Source organism: Meriones unguiculatus, chromosome 7, assembly GCF_030254825.1.
Source record: "Meriones unguiculatus strain TT.TT164.6M chromosome 7, Bangor_MerUng_6.1, whole genome shotgun sequence".
In the NCBI taxonomy this organism is placed as follows: domain Eukaryota; kingdom Metazoa; phylum Chordata; class Mammalia; order Rodentia; family Muridae; genus Meriones; species Meriones unguiculatus.
In genome coordinates this window covers 31,246,668-31,271,887 of record NC_083355.1, presented here as the reverse complement: position 1 = coordinate 31,271,887, position 25,220 = coordinate 31,246,668, and the positions used below count along the sequence as shown (strand labels likewise).

General features: G+C 43.6%; 1 protein-coding gene across 1 annotated transcript in view; it reads right to left on the bottom strand.

Moving 5' to 3' along the window:
* The window catches only part of Ankfn1 (ankyrin repeat and fibronectin type III domain containing 1), a 385,112-nt gene that overhangs the window by 133,573 nt on the left and 226,319 nt on the right, over nt 1-25,220 (bottom strand). Inside the window, exons 3-5 of the mRNA XM_060386995.1 lie at nt 20,961-21,095; nt 8,891-9,092; nt 5,555-5,765 (exon numbers count right to left, since the gene is read on the bottom strand). Coding sequence (XP_060242978.1) covers nt 5,555-5,765; nt 8,891-9,076 — 397 coding nt within the window. The 5' untranslated portion in view covers nt 9,077-9,092; nt 20,961-21,095. The remainder of the gene's footprint in view (nt 1-5,554; nt 5,766-8,890; nt 9,093-20,960; nt 21,096-25,220) is intronic.

Sequence of the window (25,220 nt, the reverse complement as noted above, 5' to 3'; positions counted from 1 at the left end):
GGGTTTGGTTGGGGCTTTTCTATGCAAGGCTTTTTATATAGCAAGGCTTTCTCAGGTAGCAGCTGCTCCACAGAGCAGGAGTCTTAGCTACTGGAAAGCTAGCCAGGCCCAGAGCAAAAGTCCTGTGGTTCCTGTGCTTGGGGTAGTCCCCGGCAGCGATCCTTCCAGGTTCCGGCCTGTTTGCTGGGCTCTTCCAAGCTGCAGGGAGACATGTGGGATGCCCCTCAGTTAACAGCCAACACTTTCCTCAGCAGGAGTAAGTGGTGCAGAAGCTCCCCCGAGTATAACTTAAGTTTCATTCTCTGTAGTTTCAGTTACTCACAGGCAACTGTGGGCCAAACATATTAGATGAAAAAAAAAAATCCCCTAAACAAACAGTTCAGAAGGCTTTAATTGCGTGCTGCTCTGGGTAGTATGATCAAATCCGCTGCAGTCCTCTTTCCTACCACCTTGGGATGTGAATCATCTCTTTGTCCACGGCACCCACGCTGTGTCCATACTGTACACATTATCTACCCAGGAGTCATGAAGTAGCCGGCTCCAAGAATCAGAATGACTTACTTTGGGGTTCAAAAATCACCTTAACTTTACTTAATATCATTCCCAAAATGAGAGAGTAATCATACTGAATTGTTCTATTCTGTGGCTACTGTTATCATCAATAGAGGGGGAACATCACACGCAATTACACATAGTGTTAAATATAGTGACAGACGCACACATAGATGAGGCTAGCGATAGTTTCAAGCATCCACTGGGGTCTAGAAACACAGGCTAATAGTAGACTATCTACTTTGTGCCACTTGCTTAAAGGAGGGAGGAACAGAAAATGATTTCTGAAGAAACATAGTGGACCCATCTCCTAATTAGGCTGGGGAGACTGTGATTTTTGAATGTCAACTCTTGGGGCTTTAAACGTATGCGCAGGGAGAGATACATGGTTGAGTGTCAGTGTATTCTCAGAACGACGAACACCCTCACCCAATCCTGCAAGTCAGGGTCCGTAACTTTGGAGAGAAATACTAAACACAACCGTTTTGTGATTCCTGCTGAGAAACGGGGGGGGGGGGAGGGGTTGCAAATCACAGAAGAATTTCTTCTGAGTTGTGCTGCTTGGCAAAGCTACAACAGTAGAGGGCTGGTATTGAGAAACTACTCAGAGGAAGGGGAGAAAGGTATCTCACGGTATTAGAGACCCTGGCGTTCTGCTTTAACATGGTGGGAGGTCGCTGGAAAGACAGGTGTAGAGCCGGGGAGGGAAGGAGCCGAGCATGTGCTGTGTAACAGTGAGATTGTGACAGTCAGGCGTGGGTTCAGATCCTGGCTCTGCCCCGTTAGCTGGGTAATACTGGGCAAGTGGCTTGACTTTTGTTATTTTGCATTTCTCCACCGTCAGAAGAGAGAAATACCTCCTACTTTCCAAGGCACTTGTGAGGATCAGGTGTGACATCAAGCAAGCTGATGTCAACAAGAGCATTACTTTAGTGTGTATGCATGCATATGTATATGTGTCTGCTTGTATGTGTGTGTGTGTGTGTGTGGTGGGGGTGTGGCCACTTTGGGTTTCATTCTTCGGGTAGCTTGCACCTTTTTATATTTTGAGAAATCGTGTCTCATTGGCCTGGAGCTCATCAAACAGTCGAGGCTGGTTGCCAGTGAACCCCAGGGAGCCTCCTGTCCATGCCCCCTCCTGGTGCTGAACCTACAAGACCGCAGTATTGCACCTGGTTTTGTTTTGTGGGTTCTTGGAATCAAACTCAGGCCCTGATGGCATTTTACTGAATGAGCCATCTCCTCGGCCAGGAACAGCCTTTTTGTATATGTAAAGCATCCTGAGAATTTAGGACTTTGCTGTGATTTTTCTCCTCTTAAGTCATGCCTTTTCAGCTTGGGAGTCGTTTGTAGCAGGTGTTTGCCTCTGGTTATAGACAGCAGGCTGCAGCTTTTCTCTTGGGAAATGTTACACTCCTGGACAGAAGCAATCCTATTTCTTTTGTACTTGATTTAGAAAGTGAGTTTAAAATTCCTGCAAACACTGTGTTCTTCTAGCCTGCCTTTATCCAACACAAATGGCTCCCTAGTGCATAGAACAGAATAAATAAACGCACCACAGGGTTTCAGCAAATAGCTTGAAAAGAAAGATACAGGAGCCCACTGATCATGGCCCTCCATGTTGGTTATTTGGAAAGACTGTAAGTTTGCATAGAAGGATCCCAGGATTAACATCCGATGGATTTAGGCTTGTCACTGACATCTGTTGCTAACTGTGTGACCTTAGATCAGTGTGTTTGTTGTTTAATGTGGTCCTGACACAGTCTTGGGCCATTTGGGAAGAGGGAATCTCAGCTGAGAAATGTTCCCAACAGGCTGGCCTGTGGACGAGCCCGAGGAACATTTTCCTGATTGATGATTGATGTGGGAGGGTCTAGCTCACAGTGGGTGGTGTCCATGCTTGGGCAGGAGGTTCTGGCTGCTGTAAGAAAGCCTGCTTGAGAAAGCCACAAAAAGCAAGCCAGTAAGCAGCACTGTCCATGGCTTCTCCATCAGTTCTCGCCTTCAGGTTCCTGCCTTGAGTTTCTCTCCCAGCATCCTTCATTAACGGACTATGACTTGGAACTGTAAAGCTGAAATAAACTCTTTTCCTCCCCAAGTTGCTTTTGGTCATGGCTATTTTTTTTTTTTTTAAATCACAGCAATAGAAACCCTAAATAAGACAATCTCTTACTTTCTCACGATCACAAATAAGTCATCTTGAGAACTGAGTTAACAAGTTCATGCAGAAAGGTTAGTGTTAAAATTCAGAAGTAATGCATGCAGGGAACCTCATGTACACTCGGTCAGCATTTTTCAATTTGCATTTGTTGGAGTTTACAGATGTCGCTTTGATTTCTTGGATGGCCAGGGTAACTTAGGTATCCTATTTCCTAGTACCTGAGGCTTTATCTTACTGCTCCTCTTTTTTTTTTTTTTTTTTTTTTTGCAACTTTTTGATAACAATGTCATCATCCCAGTGGGAGCAAAGAAAACCCAGAATTTTTAGCATATTTGGTTTTGGTTTGCCAGATAGTTGGTTCTTGACCTCATCTCTTATGGCCCAGGTTGCCTTAAACTTGCTTCCTAGCCAAGGACAATCACGGCCTTCTGATCCTTATACCCCCAACTCCTTGCAGCACAGGCACATAACACCATGCTCAGTTTCTGCGGTGGGTGCTGAGGATCAAAGCCAGGGCTTTGTGCGTTTTACCAAGGTACTCTGCTAACTGCACCGCATCGCATCTCCAGCCCAGCACATGAGTGCTTCTATGGAAGCTTAGTTATAAATGGAAGGGCTTTGGCACATTGGGAGTCTTACAGTTCACAGGGAAAATGCATACTTTTGTAGCATCTCAGGTGAGGAGGACTAATGTTTCATCCAGCCCAGGGTGCAAGGAGCAGTAACATCCACATTGTTCTTGTAGAATGGGGCTTAGTCTTCATTCTGTGTCCAAACCAGGCATTATTGCAAATGAATCCAAGGCAGCAGAGATCCCTGTCAGCTTAATCATCATCATCATCATCATCACCATCTTTTTCCTATTCTTCTTCACCTTCTCTTTTTCTTTCTTCCTCTTCTTTGCCTTCTCCTCTTTCTCCTCCTCCTCCTTCTTCCTCTTCTGTTTTCCATCTGAATATTCAAATTTTACTGAGAGGAGAGGAGCAGTCCTCTGACCACACAGCTCTTCTGAAGAACCCCACCACTTCCTAACTCCTCATACTCTTTGACATGGGCTTGGTAAGTTTAGGGTTTTTTTTTTTTGTTTGTTTTTGTTTTTGTTTTTTTTTTAATAGTGATATGAGTGTCTGTCTCTATACCTACTCTTTGGGTGGTGGTGGTTTCTGAAATTCGGCAGCTGAGATACCACCCCTAATCATGTGCTAGCTTCCTCTGAGCTTTCAGGCTTCTGGGGCTCACCACTCAGAAAGAAGTGAATCAGTGTGATGAAGCGAACAGTTGGTGAGTTGTTTAGGGAACATAAGAATGGTGGCTCTGAGCCGCTGTGGTTGTTAGATCAGAGAGTTTGCACCAAAGGGAATGTGAGCTCTGACCTCACAATGCTGGGAGGACTGAGGGTTTCCTCAGTGTAAATTGCTCATAAAAGCACCTAGCCCCATTGTATAGGATTCCACTGTGAAAAGTCTAGAAGAGGCAAACTGGGGAAAACAGCAGTAACAACAACATGACTATTGATTTCCCTCATGGCTCCCTCCTCTTTGAGGAGGTCAAAGAGTAAGAAGTCAGGGCATGGGGTTTTTTATAGGGTGATTTTTTTAAAGATGTTTTGAGATTGATTATGGTCATGGTTTCCTGACTCTGCATTACTGAAGAATATTACAATTTTCTGAACACTACATTTTTTTAAATGAGTGAATTTTATGATGTGTTACTCTTTCAGTCTACCAACAATCTGTCATGTCTATCACCTATCTCTATAATCCTTAACAATTATTTCTATCATCTGTCAATCATCTATCCTATCTAAGTATCTGTCTGTCTCCTAACTTTCTATCTACTTATCTACCATTATCTATAACCCATCTATCTATCCGTCTCCATTACCTATCTATCATCTATCTGATATCTGTCTCTGGTCAACATTACTGTCCTGCTAGTTCCAGCAACTGGCGCCTGCTCCACGGACCATTCATTAAAGTAGCACTTTGACTGATTGTCCCAACTCTACAATTGCCTTTCCGCTGTTCACCTTTCACAGAGCATCACAGTGACCCTCCAGAGTGAAACAGACTGCGGCATTCACCGACCGTGCCTCTGCCTTCCCATCACATTCAGTCTTTAGAGAAAAGCATCTTAGCATGGCTACAGGCCATGTACTAGCTGGTCCAGGTGACTTCATCCACTCTTACTTGCTCTATCCCAGTAACTTCCTTCCTGACCTTCTCGGGACTCCTGCTTATCACTGATTCTTCCCATAATGGAACCCTACACTTCATCGTTTATTTCCTGTATCATCTGGGACTTCTGTTTTGTTTTCTTCACAGCATTTACCACTATTTGAATTTATGTTGTAATTTATCAGTTCATTTGCTTATTGGGAGTCTTTTCCGTTAGAATGTAAGTGCTCTGCGAGATCAGGGAGTTCATGGAGTTTGCCACTGCATCCCTCAACTCAGGGCCACACAGTGTCTATTGAGTGACTGAGCAGAGCTTGGCACTGACTGTGGATGCAGAGACACAAACCATGGCTCATCCATTCTCTGCGAATGCTTCCCATTTCTTTATCACCATTTGATGTTGTCCTATACTTAATGCTTGGATTAAATTCTTGGGGAAGTCATCTGGAGAGGCTCCCTTTCAACACCACCCATTGTATTTTCATTAGAGAACGACTAAATGCTTAGACTGACGAACCCTAATTGATCTTGGCATGAGGGTCTCTGGAAACACAAAAAGGATTTCAAGGTCCGTGTGTGGCCAACCGTTTCCACTTGGTTGTTTTGGTCACAGGGAGCACAGGGTTGGCGGACGACATGGACCTCTAGGCTCAGGTTTACTCACAGTGTGGACTCTCTCTGGCCCCTGTCCGTAGAAGAATCCTAGCAATGGGTACGTTGTTGGTCATGATGGCGATGTCCAGGGGGGTCAGCCCCTCACTGTTGGGTGTGTTCAGATCTAGTTCTTCCGGTGTGTACTGGTAGAGGAGGAGCTGCACAGCGTCTAGGTCCTGCTGCTCAACTGCCTCAAACATGGCTTCGTTGCCCTGGAAATTCTGGGGAGGGAAGAAAGAAAGCAGGTTGGCACACTGTCACAGCCAACATTTCAGGACTTTGGAGATTGTTTCGGGGGTCACCCAAACACTTACAGGTGGGTGATTACAGAACTTGCATTTATCATGTGCCCTCCAAAGTCAGCACTCTATTGGCCTGTCCATCCTTGCTTTCTAATAGGCATTGACCAGATACATTAAACTTGATGGGATGATATGGTATTGACTGAACGGCCCAGTCTTTAAGCCAATCTGCTGCTGAAGGGATAGCGTTTGCTAGGTTATTAAAAGATGTTCTTAAATACTAGATTAAGCCAAGTTACTCCTCTGTTTGCTGTAGTATCTCTCAGGGCCTTTAATCATGTTACTGTGTATTTTATTGTATTTCACTTTACCTTTGGGGTAACATTCTGCAGAACTCAGCTGGGCAAATGCTGGCATAGATAATGTGGGGACAAGTGGTTATAATTATAACTACTTGGTGTTGATAGCTCACTTTCTTTGTTTCTCTCAACTCGTTCCCTCCTTCTCCATCCTTGGGCTTTATTATCCCTTGTCTTGACTGCTGGTCTTGGTCTCATCAGCTCAGACTCTTTAATGTTACAAGAGTAATATTCCTGAAATATCCATATTGCTTGCCAATTCCCTATACTAACTACCTGCAGGCTGCTGATGTCTGTATACGTAAGGCTAATGCCTAATGGTTGATTATTACCACCAATTTCACTGGGCAAAGAAATGATCCAATGATCACTGAATAACACCCTTGGAGGTGTTTCTACAGACAATTAGACTTCAAGACTAAAAATCTAGTCAATGGATTAAGTCTTTGATGGACTCATAATGTGGTAACATTATTGGGAGACAGTGAAAAGGAGAAAGTGGGCCCTAGCTAGAGGAAGTAGGTGATTGGGGGCATGTCATTTCACTGGGCATATGCCTTGCCTAGGTCTCTTCCTGTGTATCCCTCCCCCACCCCCTTTTCTGCTTCCCATCCACCAAGGACTGAAGAGTATCCTTTGCCATACATTTTTGTCTTGAATATCTTCTTTCTGCCAAGTACATAAGGCCAAGTGGCTAAGGACTCTAAGCCACACTCCCAAATAAACCCATTCTCCCTTAGACTGTCACCGTCAAGTGTTTCTTTGTCACAGTCACAATAAAACTCACTAATACCTACCCTGACCGCTATAATCCCACACTATTTTTTTTTTAGCTCAGATCCCCGACCAATTACACAGGGAGCATTTCTGAGCTGAGGGGAGAGGTTGAAGCAGTTTTCCCAGGAGGGCTACATTGCTGAGTGGCTAATTGTTTAAGAGGACCAGGAGTTGAATATTTATAAAATACAGATCACCTATAGAAAAAAAAGCATAGATAGCATAGATAATATAACTATTAGGGAATATTTTTAAAGACTAACAAAAAAAAAAAGACTAAAAAAAAAAAAGATACTTTTTTTTTTAAGCTCACCAGAGAAGATGGAGACTATGTGTTATTTCTTTAAAAATTGCTCTGCCTTTAGAGATGTTGAAATGCCACTGGCCTTGACCTAGTGCTGGGATCTGATTAATATGTGGAAGATCTTCAGTGACCAAATGTTTAGGGCAGAAAGATTTTATTTTTAGTCTCATCAAAAATTGATTTTCCCTATCCAAGTCAGCTTCTTCGGCTGAGCACATACCAAGGCATTAAAACCTGGGGAAAATACCAAGCAATTATGCAAATGCTTGCTTTGACAATAGGGACCCAGAGGAGAAGGCTGTGGTGGCCTGCTGTTCTCTTGCTGCAAGACACTGTACTAAATAGAAAAGTGGGGACGGAAGAGCCTCTTACGCTTAACCCAGCTAAGTCCTCCCAGAAGATGGATGTGAAATAAAAAGCAGGACGAGAAAACAAAGGGTTCAGAATAAAAAACGTTGCCCTGTCTCTAGTGTGCATTTGTTTATGATTTCTTTAGTGTCTCTAATTTCTCGTCTGCTTGTAAGTTATTTCCTTAGACATTATTTCACTCTTCAAACTCTAACTTTGCTTCTCTCTGGGAAGGCCGGGGCTTACTTCTGCTTATTCTCAAATGGAGCCCTTACCCTCCTGTGAAAACACTCCTGCTGCTCAGGTAAATATATGCCCGTCTCTTTGACCCACTGCCAGTGCAGGACACTACCCAAGGACATCTGGAATATACTCCACGCTACTTGCTGTGACCTAATTTCCATGAGCTATACAGGCAGGCAATTTAGCAACAGGAAGATACTCATTTTTCCTGATAGACTGATACACTTTTGGTTATCGACTAATGATGGGGGGGTCGTCATACCTGATTGTCTTCCCTGGTCTGCTTTGATTGCCTGGGGGTTCAAAGGTGAATGTAATGCTGCATTCATGGAGCATGTTTGGCTATACATGTTTGTTTGTTTTTCTACCCTTTTTTTTTTTTCAATGCTGGCTTTTTCTTTTCTGTCCTCTCTTCGTTGTATACTAGATAGAATTACATGCATGCATTCTATTTTGAATGCCTCTGAAAAGTATGTGTAGATATAAGAAACTTATAAACCATTTAAATACTATTATTTAAATGAGCACTGGTGCTCCCAGAAAGTCCATTAACCTGAAACATTCCATATTTGTCAAACTGAGTGCATGTGTGTGTTCATGTATATACGTATGTTCATGTATATATTTTCCTGTTCGTGTGTGTGTGTGTGTGTGGTTCATGTATGTGTAGGGGTTCATGTGTGTAGGGGTTCATGTGTGTGTGTGTGGGTTCATGTGTGTTCATGTGTGTATGTGTATAAGTATGCGTGCATGTGCACATGCTTGTATGTGTGTGTATATGTGTTTCTGGGACCCAGAGATTGAACCCAGAACCTTACGCTTCTAGGGAAGCAATCTACCGTGAAGTCCGAACCTCTATCCCTTCAAGCTGCTTATTTTGGAGATGTGTTTATTTGGTCTGGTAGTAAAAAAAAAAGGGAGAAAATTTCAGAAAAAGAGGAGGAAATGACTTCCATTCATCTAAACTTAGTGTCAGATCATATATATGTATGTGCTCTGTCTTGGTGGACTCTGTGTGTGAAATAAGGCGTTGAGCAATGGAGCTGACGTGGGAGCAGAAAGAGTTCCCTTACCACTGAGGTCTTCCTGAGGCTCAGCCGATCCGTTCTGGTTCTGAAGTAGGCCTCATCGAAGGACGAGTGGCTGCCCTTCAGCTTCTCAGAGAGGTTCCTGTACAGGCGCTTGGCGGCATTGGGAGACGACGGAGCGCTGTGTTTTTTTGACTGGCAAAGATGTAAGTTCTGCATTTGTTGTGTCATCTTCGAGCGGGAGTTCCTAAGAAGGGGAAAACAGCATGTGTGATGATTACACACAGCCAAGAACTCTTACCACCTCCAAGAACCTTCTGGAAACCTCAGATCCAAATGTGATATTACAGCAGGAAAAGCCTGCAGAGATCACCAACCCCAGCTTCTTTCTCCCTTAGGGGAGAAAAGAAAAACCCCGGGAAAAGGAAGCACCTTGTCTAAGGCCCCTGGGCTGACTGGTGGTAGGAAGGAAGTGACAACCCACCTACCGTATGAAATATTCCTTTACGCACACTCCTAGACACAGCAATGCGATACTTTTCTAACTGGGTAAGATGCCAGGTAAGATGCCAAGGCTTAAGAGCATTGTTGTGCCTAGGAGTGTGTGTAACCTTGAGCATTTTTTTTTAACTCCTCTCCTTCTAGATGCTGACTTCTATTGGATGGATGGGAAGGTGTGTTTCTTCCTGTGTACCCCACCCCTTTCTTAGAGTGGCAGTCAAATTTGTGACATTAATTTTGTCCACTAGGCCTCACTACCCAGTGTGCTCAGAGACTTTGTTATCTATAGGACTGACCCTGCTGACTTTGGACACTCTGGATGGGAGCCATCTGTAACTGACTAGATTTCTTCAAGCAGCACTTGACCATTGCTCCTAAAATCTCTAGTAGCTGCCCCTCCTTACCTCATGTCACACCTGAAGTCAGTTTCTGGGAGGTCAGGTATATCATTTCAAGATCTATCCACCATGAATTCACGTATTGCTATAGAAATTGCGTGGCTAGAAAGCCTGTGGTTGCCTGCTGCATGATGTGTATTACACAGGTAAATGCAAAAAAAAAAAATGGAATTTCTAGCCTGTACACCGAGGTGCAAAGTGCGTTTCCCTCCCTGATGCCTCTGGATAATTGGTCCCTGAACTCCGTGAAAACAAAACAAAAAACACTGCGACCTTCCTACCTCCCCCTGTCACATTTTGAATGACATTTTGAATGACATTTGTAATGCTAATTCCAACTACTCTTGATCTACGTTCTCTCCAACAACTAGAATGCCACCATCATGATATTTAGATGGCCCTTAGGGACCTTTTCAAACTAGCTTGAAACTTCTTCCACGACAGAAAGATGGCCAAACCCAACTTAGTCTTAGTCATGCCCATCAGTGCCTACCCAGACATAACTAGGTAGATGTGCTTATGTTAGACAGGTGACGTATGTTTGAGTGTACTCTCATATCTCTTTAGTAACATTTTAATTCTTTTAAAAGAAGAAGCAGAATAATTAGATGGTTTATCATCTTTTCCCTCCAGTCTACAGCTTCTTTATCTTGGACTCAAAGAGTAACTACATGGTTTTCTTTAATATTTCTTTCCACAGAGCTCCAGATTCATATACAGGCTATCGCGTGGAGATCGCTTTAACCTCTTTATTCCTGCCTTCTGTCTCCAGCCTTTTCCTTCAGCACTAACACCCTAGTTCAAGCCATCTGTCTTGTCTACATCATTATCCTTCCCCAAAATAACTCTACATTCTTTTGTATCTCCCACAATGCCCAGGAGTCTCGTAAATAAATTCCTGTCGTTTGATCAAATTCCAGCTACTTGCCCTCTAACTGATGACACCTACCCACATGGCCCCCTTTGTCCTTGCTCATCTCCCATCTGTTCCCTTTTGTCAATGTAGGTTGACTTTCTCTGTTTTCCTGACTTCCTCCCCATGCTCCCCAGCTGTCCCTTTCTTCCAGGCTATTCTTCAGTATGTTTCCACTCTTCCAGCTTTCATCTATCTTCATGCTTTCTTTCTTCCTCTGTATTTTAAAGTGGGAAAGAAAATTTCTGTTGCCCATCCATATAATATATAACTATGCTCTTGGTTTTTCACTCTTAAGCAAAGGGGAAACCTTTGGAATTTGATAGAGTCATGCTTGACTTTCAATATTATTATCTACATGGGTATTATTATCTATGTGGGTTTAGGTGCCTAATTTAAATTCTCTGATCTTATTTATTATTTGTAAGTAAACAACAGAACATTGGATAAAGAGTTGGGAAGATTAAAGTGACAAAGAAATGACAATTGTTATCTCTTTTGGTGTATTGTAGCAGTAAATAGCAGCGACTATTAAGTTACCCCCAAGTCCTTTTGCAAAACTATAGACACCAAGATATAGTACCATCATTCATCTTTCTTATGGGCATTTAACATGGTCCATGCTTAACTTTCTGTATGTTGCTTTTTAAAATTTTGATAGAAAATGCAAATGTAGTTATTTTGATTTGGGCTTTTATATTAACATTTACAAAATGGAAGTAGAAGGTAGAACTTTCTGGTCTTAGAGGGGGAAGGTGGAATAAGGATAAATCTAACAAAATTGAGAAATTAGACAAAAGGGGTTGCGTATTTAAGGTGGAGAGCTGAATTCAATACAAGTATCAAGCCTCATCACAATTTTTTTTGTCCCATTCTCATTTTTCTCAGTTTCTGGTAGCCTTGAAAATCAAAATTCATAAAAAAATAGACTGCCAGCCACTGGAGAGGGATTATAAGGTTGGTGGTCCTTCCACATTTCATTTCCACTCCCTTAGAAGTATCATTATTTGATCTGTCTGGTTGTTCCCTAGGAGATTCACTTAGAATGCTTGTCATTTTTGTTTGACTTGCAGCCCCCCAAGAGCAATTAGCTTCTTCCTCTAGAGTATTTGTTTTTGTGGTGGTTGTTTAGCAGACGTCAGCATTTTTAAACAAGTCTTTTAAATTGCTCCGAACTTTGGGAATGAGATGGTTTGGAAGTAAAGGGCTTTGAAAAAGCTCTGGCATATTTCTGAGAGTCTAGCAGAGCATGTTCATGCTAGGGATAGGAGCAAGGTAGGAAGAACATACCAGAGGCTCCTGATCTCCCATCTCTGTTTAGCTGGGAGGCTCTGTGCAAGCAGGAAGTAAAGAATAAGATTGAGTTTTCACCACCTGGTGGAATGTTGGCAGTGCTCCCTAATATATGCAGAGCCCCTCCCCAGGATGGGGTCCTTTAGATTCTTGGCATCTAAGGACATCTCTGTTCAATCATTGTCACTCAGTTAACCAAGCAGGGAAGTCGGTGGCTACGTATTCCAAAAATATAACCATCACAGATTTAAGTTCTGAGGAGTTACCAGACAACAGCAAATGCCGAGGAGAAGGGCTAGTCTGGATTTCACAGCTACTATATAATTATTAAAACCCATGGCTTTCAGCAGAAAATTGTGAGACGTAAATAAAAACCGCGTCACATGCAAGAAAATAAGCAGGTCATTCAAAATTGCCCCTGAGAAAGCCAAATGTTACAGTTACGGCACAGAACCTCCAACTATTTTAAGTGTGCTTAAATTGCTAAAGGAAATCAGGTCTAAAATGTAAACTGAGAGTGACATTTCACTGAACTAAGAATATCATTAAAGAGATAGAATCATGAAACAGAACAGGGTAGAAGTCCCAGAATCGAAAAGTGTAATGGACTGAAATGAAAAACTCACTGGAATGCAACAGCATGCTTGTTTTGACAATAATAATAATAATAAAAAAATCAACAAGTTTCAAGAGAAACCAACTCAGACTGCAGAGAAGAGGAAACGCTTCATGGCCACTTTGATAGATGCAAGAAAACAATTGGTTTTACGAAGAAACACAATCCATTTGGGACTGAAAAGAAGTTGCAGGAATGTAAGGGAACTTCCTCACCCTAGGAGAATGAATAAAAACCTTGGTTAAATTTTGTTTATTTTTGTAATGTCCCCCACAGGACCATTTTTTGAGCATGTGTTCCCTAGTTGGTGGGGCTCACTATCTTGGTGGAATTTTGAAGGTTACACCAAACCTCCATTTTCTGTCTTGCTCTCTGCTTCATGGTCTGCCATGAGGCCGGGAGCCTCTGCCGAACATTTCCTCTGCCACAAACTTTCCCATTGTGACAGAATGAAGCCCTCAGAGACTATGAGCCTACATAGAACTTCCACCTCTCATTTCTGTAAGGTTCTGTGGTCACAGTAACTAATATAAAACTATAGTGAGCCTCTCACTTAATGACTGGATGCAACCCCAATAAAAATACCAGCTCACAGGTAACTTTACAGCGACATTTTCAGAGAAAAAGCAAGAGATCTAATGAAGGCAAAACAACTTTGAAAAAGAGAATATTGGAAGACTTTTTCTTCCTGGTCTTTTTTTTTAATTATTTTTCTTCGTAATTTATTCATTATATATCCCAATTGAAGCCCCCTCCATCAACTCCCCCAGTCCCACTCTCCCTCTCTCTTCCACACTATACCCTTCCCGTAGTCCACTGAAAGGGGGAGTTCTCTACCATTGCCATCTACCCGTAGCTTGTTAAGTCTCATCAGGACTGCCTGGATCCTCTTCCCTGAGGCCTGACAAGGCTGCATTATCAGGTGCAATTGATCAAAGAGCAGTCAATGGAGCTCATGATAGACACAGCCCCTGCTCCCCTTACTGGGAGATCCCTAGGGAGTCTTACTTCCTAATCTTAGGACTCACTGTAAAGCCACAGAGGTGAAGGCATGCAGGCTCAGTTTTAGAATCGCCATGTAGACAAAAAACAATGGAATAAGAGTAGCAACGGAGATGAATGAAGTGGAACCAAGGCCCCACCTGAGCACCTAGGGTTAATTGCTTTTTTAGGGTAGCCATCAGTAAAAACCAAAAAGAACTCCAACCCCCACTTCACACCATGTACAAAAGCTACCTTGAAGTAAATCATAGGTCTTTTTGATTGTAGGTGTCTGTGTGTGGGGTTTGTGGGCATGTGGTTTCATGTGTGTGTGTGTTTGTGTGTGTATGTGTGTATATGTGTGCGTGTTTCTAAGGCCTGAGGCTGTTGGCAGTGTCTTCTTCTGTCATGATCTGCCTTATTAGATAGAGCCAGACTTCTCAGTTGAACCCAGACCTTGCTGTTTGGGCTAGTCCCATTTGCCAGTGGTTCCACCTACCTCTGTGCTGGAAATACAGGTGGGCCACCATGCCTACCCTGCCATTTACATGGGACTCTAGGCATCTAAACTTTGTTCCTCAGGCTTGCAGAGCAAACACTGTGACAGCCGACCCATTTCCCCAGCCTTCACCAGCCGTAGATCTAAACATCAATGCCAAAACTATAAATATTCTAGATGAAAACACAGATGATTTTGTGAATCTGGACAGAATAATGCTTCTTAGAGGAAACACTAAAAGCGAAAGTCGCAAACTAACTCTACAAGTTGGGCTTATCAAAAACTACCATTTGTTTGAAACATCACAGCTTTATCTGTGTCCATTTTGGAGACCCGTGAAGGATGTGTGAGTGCACATAGAGCCGAGCAGTCTAACAAAAGGGATGGGATGGGTCTAAAATGGTGAGGGTAGCTTGCAAGGAGGAGCCTCCTCAGACAGACTCCATAGCTGCCCATTCCCTGAGATCTGCTGCTTCCTTATGCATTGGTGAGTTTTCTTCCCAATGTCCTTCCTTAGGTGTGGGTCTCCACCATCTTTGCTCTGACCCGGGGACACTACCTAGAACTGAGGAAATTAGACCAATGAGGAACAAGAGATGGGAAATCCCCAGGAGATAATCCATTCATCTCCATGTCCTCCCTGCAGACTGCCCTGAGGGCTCTCTATGAACCACTGAAGTAGAGTGGCTCCCCACAGGCTCATGTGTTTGAAAACGGGTGTTTGCTACCATGTACACATCTGGTGCCCACAGAGGCCAGAAGAGGACATCAGCGTCCCTGGAACTAAAATTGCAGCCAGTATGAGCTACCATGTGGGTGCTGGAATCCTACCCCAGACCTCTAGAAGAGCAAGCCTTTGTTCTTAACCTCTGAGCCATCTTTTCAGCCCCCATTTGTTTGTTTTCCTCATTTCTGATAAGTTTCCCGTTTGCCTTTGACTTTGATGATGTGACCGTTTACCTCCCAGTATACAATAGAGAAATTGCAATCAAGCTGAAATAAAATGAATTAACAACCCTGCGCAGATACAAGTACCATCATTTTATCTTCATTTTAGACTTGAGCTTAGCCAAAAGACAGAGAAACGGTTATTTATTTTCATTTTATAAACACGGAAAACAAGTCCCAGAGAGGTTGGGTAATTTATCCAGACCTTACAACTGGAAAATAGAGCCGCAAGATGTGAACTCTGACCCCAAAGCCTGTGCTTCTAACAGTCCTGCCACTATTGTTGCTAAGGTGGCTTAGCCTGGCTTCCTGACAGCTTCTCCATGCTTGACCTTGAATCCAAAGTCAAGATTCCTTGTCCTAGTTATGTCCATGTTTCACTGGAGCCTGGCTGGGGAAAGTTTTCAATGTCATTGTGCTTTGGAAGCAGTCTGAGCCAGTTTGGATGAGAAGTAGTTTTGAGGCACGGCATATTAGAAATTGGGGTTGTAGTCATTCCCAACAGTTGGGTGGGCAGACGCGCTCAGTGAAGGGAACATTTTTTGACTCAGGAAATATCGTTCTTTAGGCTGTGATGTGAGCTAGGGGACCTTTCGGTTTCAACCTGCCTGTCAACAGACCAAAGACAAAGTTTGACCCTTCTATTCTCTACCCGCTATTAACATGACAGGTGTGTCTTTGACTGCTAAGGGGTGACCGACTCCATTACAGTATTGACACAGAACGGTGGAAGCTGCCTTTCTAGTTTCTGTGCCCTTTGAAATGAAATATATATATATATGAAATGTCAGCTGTGACTCAGGAGAAACACTGATTTTTAAAGTTCTTATAAGCAATTTAAAAATTACACTTATTTGTATGTGTGTGTGCTTTCCTGGTCTTATTGCTTATGTCCTAACACTGTTGACTGAAGAGTTAGAATCTCATCACCTGCAGTTTGAAAGGACATAGCATTTAGCCCACTGTAGTACTTTCAACATACAAACCTCTTGGGTCTCTTAATAGCCATTTGAAGGCAGAACTATTATCTTCACTTTAGTAGCAATAAATTGAGGCTCTGCTGAAGGGCAGGTCTAGGATTCAAATGCAAGCAATACAGGTCTGCACCTGAGCTCTTGACCTCTAAACATTTCTCTTAAAAGGCCCAAGACAGAGAACTATCACAGATTGGTGAGGGGCTGACATTGGGAGTGACAGGAAGTGACCACAGGAAGAGAGGGTGGGGGGAAGGGTCAGAGAAGGTGACTCATGAAAATGATCTTCAATGATGAATGAGAAGTAATTAGCAAGAATGGAAATGACACTCCAGATGTATGAGGCCTGGTGAGGATGTGGAAAGAATGTGGAGATGGGCTGTCAGAACACGCTGGAGGCATGGAACGGAAAGCCTCTGGGCTCTTCCATGCACAGCGGGGCATTTAATCAGTTGTATTGTACGTGGACATTAGGAAAGAGGCCTAGAGAGGCAGCAGGGCCAAGGCATACAGGCTCTTACACACACGATAAGGAACAAATACCTTAGGCTATGTACAGCAAGGAACACCAGAGACCCTTAGGTGTCAGATTAATCCCACTCTGACCATTCACACCACGCATGCACACTGGGATTTCACACTGTACTCAATACGGGGGTGCAGTCAGCACATGCCGATTAGAAGTAAAAACACACATTCTTTGAAAGCTGAGATTTGCACTTTTAGAGAATTTGGTAGTAGTCTAGGAGTTATTTGAAGAAGAAGGGATATGGAAATAGAGGAAGGGAGAGTTGGTGCTATTTATTATGATGATTATTACAGTCATGACAGTGGTGGTCTTCGAACCGGTGCCTTCCGGTTCGATTTTTAAAGCCACTACGCAGGAAGAATGGGTACGTGGTGCTGTAAATATGTTCAAAAGCCCATGGCCGTGGAGGCCCCAAACCATAGCAGGGAACCTGTTACTGCTGCTTTGCTGTATGCACAAGGTATCAAACTGCCCGCTAAATATTTGTATACTCACATAGACCAGTGAAGTTCTCAGCCTAGGCCAGAAAAGCTTTGGATTGAAGTGAGTGTTGATTGTTGCCGTAAGTGTTGAGAATAAGTGACTGTGGTGTTCTTGACCCTAAACAGGATGTTCTCTCTCTCCAAAGCTCAGCATGCACCATGTATGAAGAGTAGAACGTAAGATCCAGATGACAGGAAGGAATGGTGTTAAAAGCTCTTCTGTACATGACATGATGTGGTATGTTTGAACTCATGGTAACAGTGGCTACTCGCTGAAGACAGGGTCCATCAACATTCCATTAGGTCAAATAAGCCTCCACCAACACTGTGAGGAATTATAATGGCTAATGGTTGCTCAGGGAAGTGGAGCCATACTCCTCAGTGGTGTAGATACAGGTAAATCATTGCGGCTCAATTAAATACAACCCCTGCCCATCCACATCTGGGCAACCATAGTTAAATTTAGTGGGCCACACACAAAGACATGAAAATCACAAGGAATAAATAAAAAGACAAACTATAGAGAAAGAAAGAAATCTAAGAGAAAACACAATGGGATATTTTTTGATGATTCTTTTGTTGTGGCAAAATATACTTAATATAAAATTGATTTAAACCATTTCTGCAGTGTGAAGCACATTTGCAGTGTTTCACAGCCATCTCCAACATCATCTTCAGAATGTTCTGACAAACACAGAGCGCATCGCATTAAATACTAATTCTCCACCTATGCCAAAATGTAAGTTTCATAGAGGGGAAGATAATCTTTTCTTTCCCAAGTGACTCTGAAAACTTCATAGAGAGTGGTTTTCAACCTGGGGGTCAGGACCCCTTTGACAGGGGTCAAATGTCAGCTATCTTGAAGATCAGATGTTTACGTTATGGTTCATAACACTAGCCAAATTACAGTTATGAAGTAGCAATAGAATAATTTTATGGTTGGGGTCACTATAGCTATATAGTTCCCCGCTATATTTGGGGGAACCGCTGGTCTAGACAGTATTGCCAAGGATTCCATAGAAAGACGAGATCATGCCTGAAAGATTAGTTGCTTTCCTGATCAAGAGCAGGGTAATTATAAAGGCAATTCACGGAGGTCGGAACGAGGTAAATAGAAAGCAGAATAATCGACATGATAATCATTCATCATTTGGGTTCCCTTGAGGTTAAAACAATACATTCACGTATGAGAAGGGACAATAATGAGTTACTCTGTCTGAGAATGTATTTTCTAAAAGATAGAAACACTTACAAATGCCAAATCTCCAAAGGAAATAAACTTGCATCCCTTAATGCTAGAGGTGAGACAGTTTTTTGGGGGCCAAGATACCCTTGAATTTCTTACGTTATGGTGCATTTATAAAGGTTAACGCTGGGTAACCACACAAGTGTAAGTTTTTGTAAGTTCTGTGCAATGGATTCTACTCACACCTGTCTCACCAATCATAAAAACCCTGCATATTAAAAAAAAATTTAAGACTTCAGTTCTTGGAATCATATGTACAAAAAAATTAGTTACAACTAATTGGAAACAATCTTTTTTTTTGTCCTTGAAGCAGATGGTTTATTTTTTTGAAATTTTCATCATCATTATCATCATCATTATTATTAATTACAGTTTATTCACTGCGTATCCTGCCTATAGTCCCCTCTCTCATCTCCTCCCTGTCCTACCCTCCCTCTTTCCCTTACTATGTCTTTCGCCTTGTCCACTGATATGGGAGGTCTTCTCCCCTACTATCGGACCCTAGCCTATCAGGTCTCATCAAGACTGTCTGGATCTTCTTTCTCTGTGGCCTAGTAAGGCCACCTCACCAGGGGGAGGTGATCAAAGAGCAGGAAACCAAGTTCATGCCAGTGGCTACTCCTGCTCCCCTCACTAGGGAACTCCCATAGATACTGAACTGCTCATGGGCTACATCTGAGCAGGGGGTCTAGGGCCTCTGCATAAGTTAAACACCAACAAACCAAGTAATCCAATTAAAAATGGGGCACAGAGCTAAGCATATAATTCTCAACAGAGGAACACAGCATGGCAGAGAAACACTTAAAGAAATACTCAACATCCTTAGCCATCCGAGAAATGAAAAGTTAAACCTGAGATTCCACCTTACACCCACCAGAATGGCTAACATCAAAAACGTAAGTGACAATACATGCTGGAGAGGTTGTGGAGAAAGGGGAACCCTCCTCCATTGCAGGTGGGAATGTGAACTTGTTCAACCACTTTGGAAATCAATCTGGCGCTTTCTCAGAAATTTAGGAATAGTGCTCCCTCGAGATCCAGCCATACCACTCCTGGGCATATATCCGAAAGAAAAAAAAAATTGAAGATATGCTCTATTTGATTTGAGTTTCCGTAAGTTTAATGTTTTGGCTTTGTACTTTCTTACACCAAATGCAGGATCAGAGTCTCTGTATTTCTCAGAGGAGGGAAAGGACACGGAATCCTCTGGGCCCCAAATACATGCTCTATGAGTCTCTTAGAGTATATGGACAAGGGCACTGTGGACAGAGCTAAAAAGCAGTGCCTCGTGGCTTTGTTAACTCAGCTTAGCATGTTTACTTCAAAACATCCAGAAATGGGGGAAATAGAGAGTTGGAGATCCAGGGAGCCCAAGGGAATTGTCCAAAGTGTGGGAATTAATAAATACGTTTTACTTTTCCTGCCATCTTAACAGTTGTCTAACCAGTAGGTGATTCTGTCTCCTTCGATCTCTTATGCCATCATTTGTGAAACAGTGACAGTCACTTGGGAGAATGACTTTTCTCTGTGATGGAGTGGCCTGGGGATCCTTTCAAGTAGAAGGAACCTCACCCATCTCTCAGATTTCCTGACTTTGGTTTTTATTTGAAGAATCCCGCTGCTCACCATTCTAACATCATCCATCTTGTGTTGGCACCTGAGGCCACAGCGTCATTTGAGTGGCCAGTGATCTACAGCCAAGAGAGCCCACGGAAAACATTCAACTCTCTATGACATATATATGGACTCTGAGCCCACCAGAGATGGATTGAGGCTGCCATAAAGTCTTGGGGTAGTCAGGCAAACAAGACTAAGGGGGGCAGCTAAAGGACTGTAGGGAAAACAAGAGCTTTCTGCATTCCCTCCCCACTCTTTGAGAGGTCAGCTTATACCTTACTTCATAAAAGGGGAAGGAATTTACTTCATAAAAGTAAATTCGAGAGTTTTTAGAAGGCAGCAGGGTAACTGACTCATCTTTGAGTCTCAGTGGTACTTCTTGTGGCCATGGACATAGAAACAACCAGCACAGGCAACAAGATGCCGACAGCACCCTGCTTTGAAGCCTACCTACCTGCCTACCAGATGTCTTTGTAACATAAAGAGAAGACACAAGGTCAGGAAAGACCTCAAAAGCGTGTCCACTGTGTTACTCTGGCAGGGATCCTCACTGTCACAGGCTTCACGTGGTTTACAGGCAGGCTGGCCCAAGACAGGCAGAGCTCCGGTCTCAAGCTCTGCATGCCTAGCCTGCAAGCTAGATAAAAGCAGAAACATACCTGGGCTTGGATCACCAGCATGACAGGGCCCACCTTTACCTGATCCAACAGGTATTTTGCAAGGTATTTCAGGAACCAGAGCGAAAAAAAATGATTTCTACCATAAAACAGTCATTTATTATTATTTCTTTTAACAGCTAATGGTAATCAGTTATGCAAGCACTCCACGTGACCAAGCTTGCTGCAAAGAAAATGCCCACTTGTCAGAACTGAGCCCCCCCCCTTGCTGCTCCACATATCTGTGTATGTACTACCTCAGACCCCTGTGTACATGTCTGGTTACACTCTCCATGGACCACCTGCAGCGAACTTTGGAAGATGTATATATATATACATATATATATTTAAATATATATCATTTAAACCACACTAACACAAACACATTTTTTTTTAAATAGTCAATGACCGAGAAAGCCCCACATTTATACACAGAGAGAGAAAACAATAAATTTGACTTACCAGCTTAAGCTGTTCGAAGCAGCAGAGAAACAAGTTGCTGGTAAGTGTCCAGAGCCTTCATTCAATAAATCACATTGGCTCTGCTTTCTCCTGTAGCTCAGCCTCTGTGCAAAGCAGGCGAACCTCCTTCCTATTCTGTGCAAAGAATAAAATGCGAACAGGATCACTCCAGGCAAGAGCTCAAGTCCATGATCACTAAGCCTCTCCTAATGCAAAATAAAAGCGTGAATGATGCCTGGGGAGAGGAGGAGAGAGGGAAACTGCTTGGCTTAGAATCTAGGTACAGTCTCGGGACTGCAGCGGGGGAAGGGTGGATTTCTCAAGCGTGTGTGTGTGTGTGTGTGTGTGTGTGTGTGTGTAGTAAAAGGGTGCCATGACTTCGGTGTGTGTTTAGCCTATTGTGTCTGCGAGGACCATTCAGAATGGCAATCGGGAACAACAAGCTTCATGGCACACAATACTGAATCAGAACCAACTGTCACTCAAGGATGCACAAAGGGAAAGTGAGGCAGGCAGTGAGCTCTGCACCACATTAGAATTATCACCTGTGATTCAAGAGCCGCTTCAGTGACGTGCTCCCACGGCTGCCTGCCTGAATCCAGGAGCACACAGGTGTCAACTGCTTCCCCTCCCTCTTCTATGCTTCTGGTGGGAGCGAGGGGGCCCCTTAAGGAATGGAGGCTGCTCAGCCTAGGCATGGTCTTGAGTGGGAGTGAAAGAGTAGTCAGAAAACATGGGGCTTAGGATCCCATGAGCCTTAGCCTAATGAGGAAGATTCCAAAGCTGTTTCTATGCCAGCCACATATGGGTGTACCTGGCTCCCTCCCCAGGGCTGTGTTTCACACGACTAGCGCAACACACGAAATGGATTTCCTAGAAAGCCATCCAAAAAGGCTTCTCTTATGCCTCCCTCTGAAATGAGAAGCCTAATGACCTTTGCACATGCTGATTATGTTAGGGAGGCTTTGATGAGGAAGAGCTCATCTGTAAAACACACACACACACACACACACACACACACACACACACACACACACACTCCTAACTTAGCAACAGCATTAAGAATCTCTGCAAAGCCCTATGCAGGCACCCTGCTTGCCAAGTGAATGCCTAGTGGCTATAATGACTTCAGATATAATTTCAGACTCTGATTAGACACTGTGCCCCCTTTTGTCATTTATACCTGGAAACAGCTGACCTCTAAGTTTTGAATGTGAGTCTTTAGTGAATCAAGGTCGCAAGCAGGGAGGTAGAGGGTTTATTTGGGGCTCTTTATGTCCTAAGATAATGGGCAAGGAAGGCATCTTGTGTTCATAAAAATCTTCCCTTCTCTGGAGACATCCTGGCGCCTGCCAGCTCACTCTGACAAGTGGCAGGTGCTCGTTCTGGAGCCGGAATCTGAGGTAAGAGAGTGACTCAGAAGGGGCTGGGATGTGTCTCAGTTGGTGGGAGGCTTGCCTGCCATGCGCTCCCCTCCCCAGTGCCCCACCAACTGGGCATGGTTGTACACGCCTGTAATCCCAGCACTTGGGAGGTGAAGACAAGAGGATCAGAAGTTCAAGTTTAGGTAGGGAGTTTAGAAGCCATCCCGGGATACACAAGATGCTGTCTGGAAGAAGAATGTGACTCAGGAAACTAGATAACTTGGTTGCCCCAAAGAGCTCAGCTTTGTTTTCCAGAGATGCCTTACTTTTCTATTCTTGTTAGTGAGTTTAGAGCTCACACACTCTCTCTAGAACATTTGTCCTTTAAAAAAAAGTTTAGTTGAGGAGGTAGAGATGGGGGATGTGCGTGTGTGTGTGTGTGTGTGTGTGTGTGTGTGTGTGTGTGTTAACAGTGTATGCGGTAGTCAAAAGACATCTTACAGTACTTGATTCTCTTATTCCACCACAGGAGCCCTGCAGATCAGACTCGTATCTTCAGGCACCTCAGCTAGGAGGCTGAGCCACCTTACAGATCCTATCCTCCCTTTCTATCCTATGGTGCATTACTATTAATAATCTAATTTGGGAATATTCCTGTCTATGTGGGCCAGACAGCTGTTTATTTTGCATCCAGGATTCAGAGACATCCAGGCTATTCATTCACAGCTTAAGCCAAGTGGTTTCCAGGTAAAAAGGTTTACCGTAACAGCTAGAACCTATATGCAGATTTACTTTGATTCCATCTGTTAGGGTAAGGCATGTGGCTCTGAGTAACTCTCTCAAGATCAGAGGCTATCGGGTGTTGGGGTGTGGGTGTCACAGGTTCCATCTTTGGTGCAACTCTGAGGGGTTAATGCCTCTTGTCATACTACCACAACTTCTGCGGGCATATTGAACATCCATAATCTAAAAATCAGAAGTCAATGCTCTAAGACCTGAAACTTTTTTTTTTTTGCGTATAGATACAACAGCAACAAGTGAAGAAGTCTGTGCCCTGAAAGCATGCTGCATGAAACAAAACTATCTAAAATGTTGTATTAAAACACCGTTAGGTTACGTGGGAAAGTTACATGAGAAGCAAATGATTTTGTATTTAGACTTGGCTTTGATGTCCTAAGATGCCTCATTCTATGTGTAGAACTGTTTTGAAAGCCAAAACCTGAGACACATTTTTGTCCCAGGCATTTGGGGTAAAGGGTACTTGATCTGCACTCAATGTGGACTCTAAAGGTCCAAGTCCTTGGACAAAGGGCATCAGGACTCTTCTGATCCTTCAGGCATCTGTTCTTCAACAGGTGTTAAACATGCTCTTAGTAAATTAGATACAACATGTCACACACTCAAATTAGATACACTGTGTCACACACGTGCAGGGTACCCACCGGTGTAAGATCCTGTTTACCTTGGGAAAACTATCCCTTTTCTGAGCTAGCCTAATTTCTCCTCCCCTCCCTACTTGTCCTCGGCATCACAGTCACTTTGGCTATGTTTTGGTTCTTTGGATACGCCAGATGTTCTCTTAACGCCAGGCCTTCGCACACAATGTTCTGGCTGGAGGGTCAGTCCCCTTTTATTGGTTAACTCCTCTCCATTCTTGGAGTTCCAGGCTGCACCTCATCTCTCGGTGATGTTTTCCTGAGCCTGGAGCCCCTAAGTCCTCGTTCCGTGGTCTGAGATGCAGCCCCGGATGCTCTCCCATCACCCTTTGCTATACCTGTTGAGCCTTGCACTGTAGAGCTTGGGATTTCCAGGTCTCTTGTTCAGGGCTGGATTCCAGTGTCTAGCAGAGCTCTGGACACATGGAAGGCATTCCATAAATACATAGCGTTTTGTCAACGTGCTTAGCACGTACTTGTTCGATGAATGAACGAATAACTGAAAAAACCTGCAAGAATAGCGGGAGCAGGCCCGGGGATTTAGAGATCTTGAAGTTCTCTTGGTGTGCCCCATCTAAGGGTTCTCACCAAGTGCACGAAGGCTTGCCTTCTCTGACTAACTCTTTTCAATTAATCTCAGCCGGTACTGATCACACCCTCACTCTGTCCCCCACTCCCTAGCACTTTCACAGCATGTTCTTGCTTTTTTGTTCTCCAGATGTTTCCTGGGGTTTGTGTCATGTCTACAAACTGGTGTTCTCCATAACTCCTAGCATAAGCCTGCAATTAGCAGATGCTTGATTCTCTGAACAGCAGGCATTCAAATGGAGAGTTTCATGATCAGAGTCTTGCGGGGAGATGACGCTGGTTTGTGGGGGATGGATGGCTTAGATGAACCCGACTGAAAGGGGGGTTTGCTAAGGCCTACAGCACAGACTTGGGATCTCAAAGCAGACTTCTGCTCTCTTTTCCTTCTCCCTCCCTCCGCGTCCTCACACCAGTGCCCTCGTTGGGAACGCTGCGAATGTTCCTTCCACTCTCAGAACGTCCCTCCACCCAGTTCCACGCCCACAGCCATCTTCCGTGCTTAGGTTCTCATCACGCCTCACTGGTTCTATTAAAAAGTCCTTTGAAGGAAGGGATTGCATTTTATTTTTCTCCCTTCAGCCCTTGCAGTTCTTGGCCTAATGCCTCGCAGATAATAACTGCTCAGCGAACTCTAAGAAAGAGAAGCTTTTATAAAGCTGTATGGTTGGAAGGGCATGAAGGAGAGTCGGGGTATCTTTCCAAAGACAAAAGAGACGTGTTTAGTGGCAGAGATGCAACTGACCATGACACAGGTGGGGATGAATAAGTACCATTCAAAGGATCTGAGAGGGGCAGGGAGGGAATGGTTGGCCACTTCCTTCTGGAATGTGTAGGGAGGAGCTCAGGAAGGTTGTGCTGTAATTGGATGTGGA